General features: G+C 47.6%; 1 protein-coding gene across 1 annotated transcript in view; it reads left to right on the plus strand.

Annotated features, from left to right (window-relative positions):
* The window catches only part of LOC144888220 (E3 ubiquitin-protein ligase TRIM7-like), an 80,604-nt gene that overhangs the window by 14,912 nt on the left and 49,438 nt on the right, over positions 1 to 16,254 (plus strand). Inside the window, exon 3 of the mRNA XM_078770181.1 lies at positions 9,523 to 9,618. Coding sequence (XP_078626307.1) covers positions 9,523 to 9,618 — 96 coding nt within the window. The remainder of the gene's footprint in view (positions 1 to 9,522; positions 9,619 to 16,254) is intronic.

The raw sequence follows: 16,254 nt of genomic DNA on the forward strand, positions 1-16,254 counted from the left end.
ACTGTAGACCCAAATCTCTGAAAAATCTTGGAGATGAAATGTCAAGCTTTGCTCAAGAATAATGTGTGTGAACAGCATTTTGAGATGTTGAATAAAGTTAAGTGTGTGTTAATAAAATATACAGGTATAAACCACTTTAGCATCCCAGGTATATTAATGAAAACCACACAAAACAACCTGTTGTTGTTAAACTTCATATGGCACCACCTTTCGAGGCCATTTTTCCCCACAGAGTGGGGGTTGGCCTTTTTCTGGCACCGTGGTCCCCTTTTTGAAGCAATATTTTATGGCCGGATGCCCTTCCTGCCGCCAAACCTGTAAGTTACCTCTTCCAACACACAGGGAATTACTAGTAAACTGGTACTCAATTTGCCGACCTCAGTAGGATGACAGGCTGAGTCAGCCCCCCTGGTGTTAATTCAGCGATGACCGGGATTCAAACCCAGGATCCAAGGATCCCAAGCCGGCACCCGAACCGCTAAGCCAACACCAGGCTATTGTTAAACTTCATATAAAAGGATAAAATAATACTTCCAGTTATAGCAATTACCAAGCAGTAATGTTCAGGCCTAATTTTATTATCCATCACTGGGTGTTAGTTTTCTTGTGCTCTTTCACCTACCTCATTCTCAGCCACCCTCTCTGAAAAAATGTCCACTTCTCCCTTCGTTGACCTCCACACCCCTTCTGACCTCACTGACTACTACAACCACACTCTCTCCTCCTGCCTTGACCAGCTTGCGCCTATAAAAACCAAAACAGTTTCTTTCACCCATTCTGCTCCCTGGTTTACCCCTGAACTCCGCCTGATGAAAACTCGTGCTCGCCAACTTGAAAGACTCCGCAATAAAACAGGTCTCACAATTCACTCCCAAGCCTACAAGGACCACCTACAACACTACAAAGATGCCCTCTCCCGCGCCCGCTCCGCCTACTACTCTCAAATTATCCACTCTGGCTCCGGAAACCCAAAAGCACTCTTCTCTACAATAAACAAACTCCTCAGCCCCCTGGACACCACCACCCAGTCATTCACAGTAGACAACTGCATCTCCTTCCTTTCATTCTTCCAAAGAAAAATTGACAACATCTACAGCAGCTTAACCACCACCGCACCTGCTCCCCCTCAAACCACCTGCCCCCCCCCCCCTTATCCTGCCAACCCCTGTCTCAGTTCTCCCCAGTCTCCCCTACTGACCTCTCTGAACTCCTCATAAGAATGAAAACTGCCACCTGCACTCTTGACCCCATCCCCTCCAGCTTTGTCAAGGCCTCCTTTCCTGCTCTCTCTCCACTTATCACTGCAACAATAAACTCCTCCCTGTCTACAGGCATCGTCCCACCATCCCTCAAAATTGCTGCTGTTACCCCCATTCTGAAAAAACTTGGACTCAACCCTGACACCCTAAACAACTTCAGACCCATCTCCAACCTACCCTTTCTGTCAAAAGTTTTGGAACGCGCTGTAGCCACTCAACTCAAACATCACCTCTCTGCCAATAACCTGTATGAAACATTCCAATCCGGAATTCCGCTCCAACCACAGTACTGAAACTGCTCTCCTCAAAATCACCAACGACCTTCTCCTCTCCTCTGACGCTGGCAACCTCAACATTCTCGTCCTCCTCGACCTCAGCGCCGCCTTTGACACCATCGATCACACCATCCTCCTCACCCGACTTGAAACCACCTTTAACATTACCGGCACTGCCCTCTCTTGGATCAAATCGTACCTCTCTGACAGACGCCAGTTCATCTCCATCAATAACTGCAAATCCCCCACTGCTCCCCTCCCCCAAGGTGTCCCCCAAGGTTCAGTTCTTGGCCCCCTCCTCTTCATCCTGTACCTGTCCCCCCTTGGTCACTTAATCCGCCGTCATGGTCTCCAATTCCACTGCTTCGCCGATGACATCCAGCTTTTCATCTCCACCAAGTCCATCTCCACCGCCACCTACTCTATCCTGACAAACTGCATCACTGAAATAAAATCCTGGCTTCAAATCAACTTCCTCAAACTTAACTATGATAAATCTGAAATAATCATCATTGGCCCAAAAACGCTCACCAAATCCACCCATAACTTTGCCCTCAACATCAACGGTTTCCCAGTATCCACCTCCCCTCACATCCGGAATCTTGGCATCATCTTTGACCAAACCCTCTCCTTCGACAAATACACTAAACAGATCACAAAGACAGCCTTCTTTCACCTGAAAAACATCGCCCGTCTCAGTCCATCCCTCTCCTCCACGGCTGCAGAAACCCTCATCCACGCCTTCATCACCTCCCGTCTGGACTACTGCAACAGCCTCCTCTTTGGTTCACCCTCAATAATCACCAATAAACTCCGATACATTCAGAACTCCGCTGCCCGTCTACTCACCCGTTCCCGGACCCATGATCACATCACCCCCGTCCTTTACAAGCTTCACTGGCTCCCCATCCCCCAGAGAATCAAGTGCAAAATCCTCCTCTTGACCTACAAAGCCCTCCATAACCTGGCCCCATCCTACCTGACTGACCTCCTCTCCAGACACACTCCCACCCGCAACCTCCGCTCTGCTGGTACCAACCTCCTGACCCCCCCCCCTCCCCCCCCCCATGCGGACCAAATTCAGATCCTGGGGGGACAGGGCCTTCTCCATCGCTGCTCCCACCCTCTGGAACTCACTACCTCACACCATCAGAGACTCCTCCTCACTCACCACATTCAAACATCACTCAAGACCCACCTATTCAACACTGCATTCAACATTTAACCCACAGCATTTAACCCCTGACTATCTCTTCTCCTTCTCCTTCCTTTAGCTTTGATTATTTATCTATTGATTTTTGTCTTTTTGCACTTGTTTTTTGTACTCTGTCAAAGCGCCTTTGGGCTTCTTGAAAAGCGCTATATAAAATAAATGTATTATTATTATTATTATTTACTTCCTTGCATCACAATGTTCACATTCATACTGAGTCTCGGCCAATGGTAGTCTTATCCTGGTTTCAAAGATCTTCAATAATATTTATGATGACATGACAATCAGACTTTAAAAAATTACTGGACTTGCCAAAAGCATGAAGCAACAAATTATTTTGAGTTTTTTTTAATGATCTCATTTTTATATTCTGTTCAAAGAGGACCAGCATATTAATCATGGAAACTCCTTTAACAAACTATGATGTTACTGGAAACCAAAGTTGAATTGTTCTCCACAATCAAAATGGCTGTTTGAAATGTGCAATGACATTGACAAGGACACAAGTCTACAAATGAACACAGACAGGTTTTTACATTGACAGAAAGGGCCTTAATAATCCAACATTGCAGTTGAAATCAAAACCCTCCTTTTCTCTCATGGCCTGATCTCAAACCATCAGTTTGGTTTCTAACCCCAATCAATCATCCTGGACCTCCATCTGCTGCTCTTCCAACAATGGATTGAGGCTCTGAATTTTAGAAAAGAGATCAATTCTGTATCTCCTGGACATGGCTCAAGCATTTATCCAAATCTGGTATTGTGTCTTCCTCTCTTCCACTTTCATAGTCATGCCTCGGTCTCAATGGGATCCTCTCCCAGGTGAGAATCTAAGGCCCCAAACCAGTCTCAGGTTAAAATTTTGCTTTTAACTCCACCCTCTGCAGCACCACTCATCCTCCAGAAAGGCAGGCATCAGCCTCTTCCCTCTGAAGATGTGTGAAAAAAGAAGAAGCTGGAGCAGCACTTGGAATTGTAAACCCTGGTGAATGTCAGTCTCACTTCGTCTCTTTAAAAGGACCATCTGGGAAAACCAATCCATTCCATTTAAGCAACACTTGCAATTCAGGTCTTCAAACGTGTTAACATCTCCATTAGCCACAATCCCTCCTGGACCAACTAAATATCTGAGTTGGCTTGCAAAGCCATTGCCTCATTGGGAATTCTCCATCATGCAAAGACAAATTGTAATTTTTAACAACCCACAAGGCTTACAGTTGCAGCCCAATGGAGTATTGCTTTCCTTCTGGGCTCATGTTCCTATTTCACACCTTTTCAACTTGAATCCACGGATATCGAGGCCTTCAAAAGCAGTGGAATCTCCTTCAGCAATGCGGCATCCCTGGGCCTGTTACTCCTGCATCGCTGACAGCTTGGTTGGCTCTCTATCTTCTCCTGTGTCCTTGCTAGCCTTTCACCCTCTCCCCTTTTAATGTTCTGTCTCCTCACCCTTCAACCCCCCACAGGGTTCTGCCACGAACTCACTTCTTGTGAAACTCCCAAAATCCAGACTCACTGCTCACATCCATCAAGGAATGACTTAACACGACAGAGAATGCCCGATCTGTGGTTGCTTTTGCAAACCAACTTTGTAACATATTCAACCGAAGAGATGTCAGAAGATAGACACTGAATCTCGAAGACACTCAGTGGTTGAACATGGAAATATGTGGGTTTATGTAATGGTCCTTCTGGTGTGAGACTGAGAGAAATGCCAGGAAGGCAAGGTGTGATCCATTTTGTTTGTCCAACCATTACAAATCGTGAGGCAGTGATGCAGCTGCTATATCTGTCTGTCTGCAGGATACAGTGCTGTACTATATAATGTGCAGTCATTTGTGCAATTGCTGGAAGCAAATAAGCCAAGTGTGATAGCTTTCTTGAATGCAGCAGTTATTGAGCTTGACAAGTCGAACAGGATGCTACTTCATATTGATTATCGAAAATATGTCCAAGCCATGTTATATCGACATGTATCTTGACGATTTGTTTCAGATTCAAGCCTTCTTACCATTTCTAATTGCGAAGCAAAATCGTTTGCAAAGTTGAATGACACAGAATCCAAAATGATGATCCATGATTAGGTTCTTTGAAAAGACAAAAGACTTTCCATCTTTATCGATAATGCTCGACATGATTTTGCTTGCAATGGAAGTGCGCTTACCGAAACTACACACACTGTTTTGATGAAACTTGCCCACAACCTTCATCACTCATGATGTACAAAAGTTTGTTCACCGCATTAAAAAATATCATGGTCTCTGGGGGGTTTGAGTGATTGTTGCTCTTGATGCAGGTGAGCTTGAGGACCCGCGGTCTTATTTTTGCTTGGCTCATGGGGGCGATCCCCAAAATGTTGGGCATAGAAATTTTTTGACCCCGGTAGTAATTCTTGCGAAAAATGCCAGGGGTATGGAAAAGGCCTCTTTATATGGTATGTGCCATGTGGCAAAGTACAGAAAAGAAGGGACATTTCATAGCTTGTAGAAAATGTCAAAGAATAGAAAAGAAGGCACTGCCCTCTCTCCACATCACCCCCAGGAATACCTTTGGCTACGGCTTCCCCTTCGCTCCCACCTTTTGTTCACGTGTGTTGTACCGTCCACCAAACAGTGATGACTCCATCTACATCTCGCTGTCTGATAATACAGGCCAACTTCTATTTACCCATCCCAACTCTCTCTTCCTCATATGTGGTGATTTCAATTGTCACCATGCCAGTTGGCTGGGTGGGGGTACCTCTCACCAGCCATGGCTCTTCAGCAAAGGACTTCTGTGACTCACTGGGACTGACGCAATCTGTCAATTTCCCGACCCGGATCTCAGTCAACGGAGCATCGTCTCTTCTGGACTTGGTTATGACTAACTTCCCTGAAAATGTCTGCTGCTCCAATCGGCTCATCTGATCATGTGCTTGTTAAAGTGGACATCTCTCTGACCATTCTCAGAGAGCCTCCTCAGTGTCATCGAGTCTGGCACTTCACTCAGGCCAACTGGCACGGTCTTCAAGCAGCCATCAATCATCTGGACTGGTCTCGCATCTCTACCGCCTCTGACATCAACTCATCCTGGGAATTCTTCCAAAGTAAAATTGCTCTCTCTCATGCACAGATTTATCCCATCTTGTCTTCAGTTGTCATACCCTTCCTCCCGTCCATGGTACACGAATCTTGTGGTGAGGCTATTGCCCAGAAACAACTTGCTTTTGTCTCCTGGAAAGCAAATCCAATGGAAGGAAATGTCATTTCCTTTCACAAAGCCCGAAACAAGTGTGTGTCCACCCTCAGGAGAGCCAGGAAACAATATCTCTCCGTTCTCAGGACCGAACTCTCTTATCTGTCTCCCTCTTCCAAATCCTGGTGGCGTCTGGTCAAATCTGTTTCTGGTGTTTGTTCCCCCTCCATCCCTTCCCTCACCTCAAACGGCCACACGGCTGACTCCGCATGTGGAAAAGCTGAATGCCTCAACTCTGTGTTTGCCTTGAAATCTTGTGTCCCAAACCCATCCCTCTCTGCACCCACCGTACCCAGTCGAACCCAGCTGCTCCTGGACTCTGTGTCCTTTCCTCCTGACAAGGTGGAAAAGTTTCTGTCAACCCTCGACTCTGATTCTGCAACTGGACCTGACGGCATCAGCCCACAGGTCCTAAAATCCTGTTCTTCCGCTCTTTCACTCCCTCTCTCTGTTCTCTTCACCCTCTCTTTTGCTCAAGGTCATCTGACATCTGCTTGGAAATCTGCCAACATCACCGCTTTGCACATAAAGGTACAAAAACAGATCCCAGCAACTACAGACCAATCGGCCTTCTCCCAATTATCAGCAAAGTCATGGAATCCATCATTGCTTCAGATATGAAATCTTTCCTCTTCTCCAATGGCTTGATCTCTGATCATCAATTTGGTTTCAGACCTGGACACTCTACTCTGGACATGCTGCTTCTGCTTTCTCAACAATGGATGGAGGTCCTCAATGCCAAACAGGAAATTAGAGCTGTCTCCCTTGACATATCACGTGCCTTCGATACGGTCTGGCACCCCGCTCTGCTCACCAAACCCTCCTCCTTTGGTATCCATCGAAATCTCCACGCATGGCTTGTGGACTTCCTCTCTGGTCATAGTCAATGTGTGGCCCTGAATGGGTTTCTCTCATCTCCTCTTCCTGTTCAGGCTGGAGTTCCCCAAGGCAGTGTTCTGGGCCCTGTGCTTTTTCTGGTCTTCATCAATGATCTCTCTGACTCTCTTGAAAATCCTCTCTATCTCTTTGCTGATGACTCTACTCTCTGTCGCTCCATTCTTCATCCCTCAGATCGGCAGTCTGCAGCCTCCTCACTCTCTGCAGACCTGGACAAAATCACAGACTGGGCAAACAAGTGGAACATGTCTTTCAATCCTGACAAATCTCACACTCTTACGATGTCTCTCCGAAAAGACCGACTGGAAAACCCTCCCATCCACTTTCTGAATAATCCTCTCCAAGAAGTTCTGTCACTCAAGCTTTTGGGTCTCACTATCTGCCATGATCTTTCCTGGGAAAACCACATTTCAAATCTGGCCTCCAAAGCCAGTCACCGACTGGGCATCCTCCGTCGTGCGAAGTCCTTCCTTGGCACACCTGAGCTCCTCACCACATACAAGGCTTTCATCCGTAGCTCAATGGAATACTGCTCTCCCCTCTGGGCTGGTGCTCCTGCCTCGTCTTCCGAGCTCGTCTTCACGCTGTTGAAACCAAAGCATTCAGAATCATTGGAATCTCCCGCGATGAAGCTAACTCCAAGGGCCTCTCACTCACTTACCGCAGGCAGGTTGGTGGTCTTTCCGTCTTCGACCGACTCCTCTCTGGCCTTGCCCCCCCCAGCTCTCTTTGGGCTCTGTCCCACAAATATTCCTACAGGTCGCACAAGATCTACCTGCAACCCTCTTATGGTTAAACTGCCAAAATCAAGACTCTCTGCCCACCTTCACTCCTTCATTCCTCTTTTCTCCCACCTCTGGAACAAACTCCCTCACTGTCTTCAATCCCACTCCACCCTCCAGGTCTTTAAAACAGCTGTTCACCACCATCTCTTATCTTCCCCCAGCCAAAACCTTGATATTTTCTACCCCCGCTAATTTCACCCCAATTGCACTTTTTTGGAATACCAACTTCTGTCCTGGAAGTCCTTGGTGTCCTTGTGTTTTATACTTCTCCCCCCCCCCCCCCTTCCCACACCTCCTCCCCCCAAGCCCTCTCCCTCCCACACATCTCCCTGCTCTCAAATGTTGTGTTTGTGTGCTTCCCCTTCTACACCCATCTTGTTTTCCGCTCCCTCTTTTTATATATTTTGTTTGTCTGGTTGATTCGTTTGTGATGTAAATGTTAGCTCTTTCACGAGCCTCGATTAAGTATACAAAAAAAAAAAAAAAGAATCGACATTTCATAGCTTGGAGAAAATGCCAAAGTATAAAAAAGAAGTGACATTTCATAGCTTGTAGAAAATGCCAAAGTACAGAAAAGAAGGGACATTTCATAGCTTGTAGAAATTGCCAAAGAATAGAAAAGAAGGGACATTTCATAGCTTGTAGAAAAGGAGCGACATTTCATAGCTTGTAGAAAATGCCAAAGTATAGAAAAGGAGCGACATTTCATAGCTTGTAGAAAATGCCAAAGTATAGAAAAGAAGTGACATTTCATCGCTTGTAGAAAATGCCAAAGAATAGAAAAGAAGGGCCATTTAATAGCTTATAGAAAATACCAAAGAATAGAAAAGAAGTGACATTTCATAGCTTGTCGAAAATACCAAAGAATAGAAAAGAAGCGACATTTCATAGCTTGTAGGAAAGGAGCGACATTTCATAGCTTGTAGAAAATGCCAAAGTATAGAAAAGAAGCGACATTTCATAGCTTGTAGAAAATGCCAAAGTATAGAAAAGAAGCGACATTTCATAGCTTGTCGAAAATACCAAAGAATAGAAAAGAAGCGACATTTCATAGCTTGTAGGAAAGGAGCGACATTTCATAGCTTGTAGAAAATGCCAAAGTATAGAAAAGAAGCGACATTTCATAGCTTGTAGAAAATGCCAAAGTATAGAAAAGAAGTGACATTTCATAGCTTGTCGAAAATACCAAAGAATAGAAAAGAAGCGACATTTCATAGCTTGTAGGAAAGGAGCGACATTTCATAGCTTGTAGAAAATGCCAAAGTATAGAAAAGAAGCGACATTTCATAGCTTGTAGAAAATGCCAAATTATAGAAAAGAAGCGACATTTCATAGCTTGTAGAAAATGCCAAAGAATAGAAAAGAAGCGACATTTCATAGCTTGTAGAAAATGCCAAAGAATAGAAAAGAAGCGACATTTCATAGCTTGTAGAAAATGCCAAAGAATAGAAAAGAAAGGACATTCAAAAAATCTCATGTGCATGTTGGTCTACCCTTATGTTCTGAGGAGGAACCAAGTAATGCTCCAGAAAAGTTCATATGAAGGGTGCCAATTTCATTCATTCAGCTGCATGAAGAAGTAAATGTATTTTATTTGCCAGATGTAGAGCGCCCCTTTGTAGTCCACCTCTGCTTCCTTTAACGATCAATTATTCACCATGATAAATAATGTTGATGAGCTCTCTTCTCATACCGTTGTATAAATAAAGAAGAGTTGATATTTATTTTGGAATCTATAAATGTCTAGTCTCCACTTTTTTTGCAAATACATTTTTAAATCATTTTGTGCAGTTTGTGCCTTATCGTTTCCACATACAGATGAACAATTCCCTTTACCTGGACTTATTTATTCTGTGCAGGGCGTTTTGGCTGCAAAGTGTCCTGAACTATCAAAGTCAAAGCAGCACCTTGAATCCCAACTCCATCAGCTGAAGCGGCAGGTTGAACAAACACAGGTATGAAATACCAAGGAATGGACGTGATTGAAGGAAAGAGAATTAGCATCTGGAAAAAATATTTGTTCTACAATGGGTGACATCACCACAGCTCAAACTACACAATATTACTTACATCTCAGCCATCTCAAGCCACCTCTGGCCATCTACACACACGAGCCACCAACCACCTGACTCAAAACAATTTCAATCCATGACCATTAATGTCAGATTTATTTTTAAATCCAAATGAGCAGACTTTTTTTTGGAAGTTGTCTGCTTAAAATGCTTTCAAGTTATTGTTTAAAATGCTCTTTTTGGATACAAGAGTCAGCTCATGGAAGAGCAAAAAACAGAGTGAAAAAAGGAAATGTATTGTTACAGACACGACTTTGGTGTTAAAGTGGGCCGAGCGGAATGGCCGTCGTGTCCGCACAAATTACCCGACTATACTCGACGTTGACGAAGTCGCGCGATGCTGGCTCAATAAGAAAAAGAAGACACCCGGCTGGATCACAATCACACAATACGACACCAACGTTTCGATTCTCAAGTATATTCGTACGGAAAAAGGTTAGATTACAGGGGCTAGAGGTATATTACAGGAAGACAGGCACTTAGACACACTCTTATATTAACCCCGGACAGACGACAGACACACGGGACAAAATGCTGACTCACACGGGGGTTGATGAAAAGGAAAGGCAGGTCGCGATGGCTCAAGGTGCACTCTTGGCTCAAAGCAGGGTACACGGTTCGGTCCAGAGATGCGGGGAGGTCTCGTCGCAGCGCTCAGAGGTGACGTTCTTTCTCAGGCCTCTCCAAACTCAGGCGCATCTGTTTCAGCGCTCGCAGGTCCGTCTTTCTCCAGCTGGGGGCGAATCTGACGTCACGTCCGGCAAGCGGCTGCGTATATCCGGCGGGGAGTGACACGCCCTCGGCTCGTTAGCTCCGCCTCGTGGAATCGGCACGCTGCTTCTCATTGGGTGCGTGCGGGGGGGTTACTGGCTCCGCCCCCGACGAGGAGCTGACAGCCAGCCCCTTCGGGGTAACCCCGTGGAGCGCATGGTCTGGAGCTAATCGAGCCGGTGTGAGGACGCATCCTCCCCCGCTCCGCCGCCATCCCCTCTGTTGTTGTTGTAATTGTTGTTGTAGTTGTTGTTATTGTTGTTGTTTGGGGAAGAAGATGGGAGGAGGTATGGGAAAGGTCCTAAACTCACTACTGATGCCATATAATCACATTCTGGTGCAACGAAGAGTCATAATTAATGGAAACGAGGCCTTAACTGACATAGATTAAGAATAACTAGGAAGATGTCCGAAAGTTGTCTACGTGTGGTGCGGTGGACCTGGGCACGACATTTAATGGGGGAATAAGGGGAAGGTCGGCTCTACTGATTGTTATTTACATGCAATGGGACTAGGGAATGGGGGACTGGGGAAAGTTGGGGAGTATTGGAGAAAATAGGGGAATATTTACAAGCGGATATGGAGGCCAAATTCCATATTCGCAACATTGCACCCTTCTCTACCCTCGGGGCGTCCCGACCCGATAAATTTTTACCTACTTTAGTGTGGCACGCAATGTAGTTCCCTCTACTATTAACTCTACCCTGAGTGCGACAGTTTTACAGATATTCACAAATGAGTAAATATGTCCCCCTGCGACGTTGCACCCTTCTCCTCACAGAAACACACCCACAGGATAACCGAATCCGGAAAGAATTCTCAAACTAAACATACAGCCGGTAGGGAGCATTATTTACAAGACTACGCTGCTATTTACACTACGATCCAGGACCTGTTTTTGGAGGAACACATGCAGATGTTATGCATAGAGAGAGCGCGCTTGCCAACATCGATACACCAACCCACGAGTGCTCTGTGGCCGACGGCCTTTAATAACGTGCAGAGCACCCTTCCCGAGCATCAAAAGCACCACCCCACCACCAATCGGTGCAGTCACCATTGTTCATTGGAATAAAAATAACTTCAACAACCCCTAACCCTGCAGGTGTCTCTTGCTCTTCTTGTGGTGCACTTGGTGTCAACTAAAAGTGGTTCACCTGTATGGCATAGGTGCCACGTTGACCCATAGGTCCATCCCCGGGTGGTGCTTGGCCGCAAACAAACTGCGGTCCATTGTGGGTGGCCACAAACATTGCGGTCCATATGGTGTATCGATCCAGGCAGCCAACAGCGAAAGTGCAGGCCCACAACTGCGTAGCCAGCACCTCTCTTTCCTCTCTCTCTACCCCAAAGCCAGATCCTCGGAGGTGGGAGACAAAAGAAGCAGACAAGTGAGTAAGGTGGTAAGGGCGCAAAAGTGCACGCAATGTAAGGTGATGCACACTGGGGGCACATGGGAACCAGGTGAGACAGGTACGTTCCTATCGTACGCCCCCCCCCCACCAGGTAACCTACATGGCCCCTCCCTTACCCCTTACTGTATCCACAAAACACAACACTACCCATAAACATCTACTTTACAAATCAACAAACATCCCTACTGTCTTCCCCGTTCCTCCCATAAACCAAATTCGTCTTCTCTCCCTCCTAACCAATCAAATTTGCCATTTTCAACTCTCATCAAAATTTGCCATTTTCAACTCAACATCAAAATTTGCCATTACCAATTCATCATCAGTCCCTCCTAGGGAGGGAGAGATGGATTCACCCCAATGTCTCATCCACGTCGTGATGCGTCTCACAAATCCTCACAGCAATCTCATTTCCTGCAACAAAACAAAGAAAACACAGGTGTGGAGTCATCATCATCACCACAGGTAAGTGGCTGCGTATGGTGCGACAGGTTCATCAATCCTAACTATCTCCTAAATGACTTTAACAACTTTACACTACCCGGGGTCTTTCTCCGGCCAACCCATTGGCCCTCTTACACTATGGGTTCTAAAAACCAATTCCCATTGGCCAAACTGTGGTGCTTTTCAATTTGGGGTCTCACTCCCCCGATTCATCTCCCGGTGCCCTCGTACAATTTCTGGGCTGCGACGTGTACCTCTCCCAGTGGGTCTACCCACCTGCACACCTCCACCACTGCAGTTGCCTCCGAGCTTACCTGCGCCTCACCCTAACCTAACTACCTGGGGAAGGCCCTCTGGCTCTCTCCCCACTCCGTGCCCTCTCTGGCACTGGGCTGCCCGATCCACACCCGGGATCCTCAGGCACCCACTCACAACTACCGGCTCCCAGAGCCCACCTGCGGCCTCACCTGGCCGACATCCTCACAGTGGTGGAGTGCCCAACCAACTACACACACTAACAGGCTACACGCCCAGCCATTTCCACAACACTAATGCACCCATCCACAACACCATTCTGCAACCGCACCACAAATGCCAATATCCAACCACAATTTACCTGTACCCTCTACCTAACACTTACACTACCCGCCCCGGGTACTCGTGAAAGGGGTCCACTCTTCCCCCATCCACACCTTCGCACCATGCACACCACTCCGTACCACTCACTCCAACTCTCTCCACACACCTGTACCTGCACACCTGTGCTCTCACACCTGGTGCCACCTGCACCCTTCTCTCCCCAAGCGCATTCGCGCTGATCCACAACACTCACTACTCATACACTGCTCCACACACCTGTCCAGTTGCACACCTGTGCAATCACACCTGTTCAATTCTCACACACACAGCATCATCTCAGCTAACTACTCCCTTCTGAAACTTGCGCTTCCCAGTCGTCCCTTTAAACTATTGCGCTCCCTCGTCATTATCATCCATACTAATTTACCTGCGTCCCCACTACAGGTATCAGTCACTAACTAAACTTAACGTTACCTACTGTCATCTTCGCTAGATCCCTACACACAATATTCTAACCCACCCGGGCTAGTTTTCACTGCCATACACCCCATAAGCTATAGCGCATTTGCCCCCCATGGGAAGGATGGTGGATTTGCCATCCCACCACATCGGGGGTCTCTCACTACCAATTTTGCACATCAAATTTCAACAAATCAAAAATTTGCCAATCATCTGCCAATCACTGTACCATTACCAATCATCACTCTGCCAATCCTCTGCCAATCATCAAATTTTGCTTTTCTCTAATTTTGGGTCCAAAACACTAACCTCATCACCCAGTCTACTCACTAATACCTCTCGGTGCGCCAATTCCTGTCCAAAGCCCGGCTTCGTAAAGCCAAGCAATGGATGCTGGTTGTTTTGTGCCGGCGGCTGGATGCGTCCGGCATTCGGGGCAGGGACGGGGGCTTACCCGGGCCGAGATCCCACGCATCACCTCGGCGTGGAGCCATCCAATGTCCCGATCTCGACCTGCCGGAATGCCTCAACAAAAGGTGGTCGCCATGACGACCCTTTCTATCAGGCTGCCAGCTCCGCCTAGTGGAGCCTGGACGCGGCCGTTCAAAGCGAGGCCCGGCACGCACCGAGGGCCTGCTTCGGCTAAAAGTCGCTCTAACCTCTAACCCGTGTAACGTCGATGCTTCACCTGGACGCTTACACTCCGCAGCCCGTTCCTTGCTCACACATCCAGCTGTGCCCATGCTCCTCGTACCGTTCCTTACACACCCAGGCACACCCATTCCACTCACAGCCTTGGTCACACACCTGACCACCGAACACTTTGGCACACATTCGTTGGTAGCACACCTCACCAAAACACCTCTTCGCGCCCCCTCCTCTGTGACAATCACAGGTGTGCTCTCATTCGCACACCCAACCACGTGCCTCACTACCAATTCCAGCGTGCATTCCCACTCACGCTCTACCATTCCAGGTGTGCATCCTTCCATCCCAGGTGTACATCCTCGCTCACCTGTCACAACTAACTCACGCTCCATGTCACTCTCACTACTTTCACCTCCATTCCTGACAGAGCACTCACCCTTACTCTTGACAGCGCACTCTTTCCCCATGCACCTGTCCGTCACACACCTTTCTCGCGCACACTCCTGCGCACACTCTCCCGTCACACCCTCTGTAACACTCCCCACAGGTGGACACTCTTCCTTACTTCTGACAGCGCACTCTTTCCTCATGCACCTGTCCGTCACACACCTTTCTCGCGCACACTCTCCCGTTACACCCTCTGTAACACTCACCACAGGTGGACACTCTTCCTTACTTCTGACAGCGCACTCTTTCCTCATGCACCTGTCCGTCACACACCTTTCTCGCGCACACTCTCCCGTTACACCCTCTGTAACACTCACCACACCGCGTTTCCACGTGCTCCCTCGCACACGCGCTACGACCGACTCACTCTCGCCAGCACACTCACTCCTTGGCACGCACTTTTTCCTCACACACCCCAGAGTCGGACTTTCTCGCACACCTCCTCTTTCGCACACCAGACCTGTCACACACCTCACCAACGGCCTTTCACGAACACCCGGATCCAAACCAATCCCCAAGCTTCTTAAATCCCCTGGCGCATCATACGCACGACCATATTGGTCACCACTTACACCGGGTCCTCTTCCTCTTCGCTTCTCCTCCATCACCTGCGAATCCCTCATCCGGTTAATGAGCACATCATCACGATCCAAACACAGACTTTGGACCAATTCTTTTATCTCCTCTTTTATCTCTTTCTTATCCCCTCTCCGTCGCTTCTTAATTTCGCTCACCCCTTCTTCCACTTCTTCTAATTTGTGCCTCACCTCTTTTATTCCCCGGTACGTCTCCTCAAGCTCGTCCTCCAAGGCTACCTTGACCGTTTCCATGTGCGTCCTCACCTGCCGGTCCTTCGTCTCCATTACCTCTATCACCTCGTCCAACCTCGTTGTCAGTCCCTCACGTACCATCTGACATTCCCTCTTCGTCGCTACCAAGTCATCCTTTAGTTCCTTCTGTGTCGCTTTCAACCCTCCTAATACCGCAGTGTTCCTTTGAACCTGCTCCACTAACTCCGTCTGTCCCACCGTCAGCTGCTCCACCTCCTGCGTCAGGTCCTCTATGCCCCCTTGTAACTTTACAGTCCCCTTTCTCACCTCCTTCTCCATGTGCTCCTTACAGTGCCTCACCTCCTCGCGCACTCCTCCGACCTCCTCACTCACTCCTCTTCTGATCTCCTCTCCCATCACTTGCATCTCCTGCCCAGATGCCACCCTCATCTGCTCCATTTCCTCCCTGTGAGCATCCAGTTTGGTTTCTACCCCCATTCTGACCCCCTCTATCTGCTGCTCCATTTGTTTAACTTCCCTTTCCGCTTGGTCCCTCATGTCCCTCAATTTGCCTTCCATACTGTTTTCTAACCCCTCTAACCCCTTTTGCATCCCTTCCATTTGATTCTCTTGAGCGGCCATTCTGTTTTCTACCCCCGTTAACCCATTTTTCACTTCTTTTATCCCGTTGTCTAACCCCTCAAAATTATTGTCTAACTTCCCAAATTTCTTGTCTAACTCCTCAAAATTATTGTCTAACTCCTCACTGGTACCCCTCGCTTCGTCCCTCATTACCCCCATTTGCTCACTCTGAGCCCTCGCTTCGTCCCTCATTACCCCCATTTGGTTTCCCATTACCCCCATTTGGCCCTCCATTCGCCCACTATCAGCCCTCATTCCCACCATTTGTTCCATAAGGGCCCTCATTTGCAGGAGGAAAAGGTTCGAATCCACCAGGGGCGCTGCCGCGGGCGTGGACGCCGTGGCCA

This window comes from Myxine glutinosa, chromosome 1 (assembly GCF_964187855.1).
Source record: "Myxine glutinosa chromosome 1, kmMyxGlut1.1, whole genome shotgun sequence".
NCBI lineage: Eukaryota > Metazoa > Chordata > Myxini > Myxiniformes > Myxinidae > Myxine > Myxine glutinosa.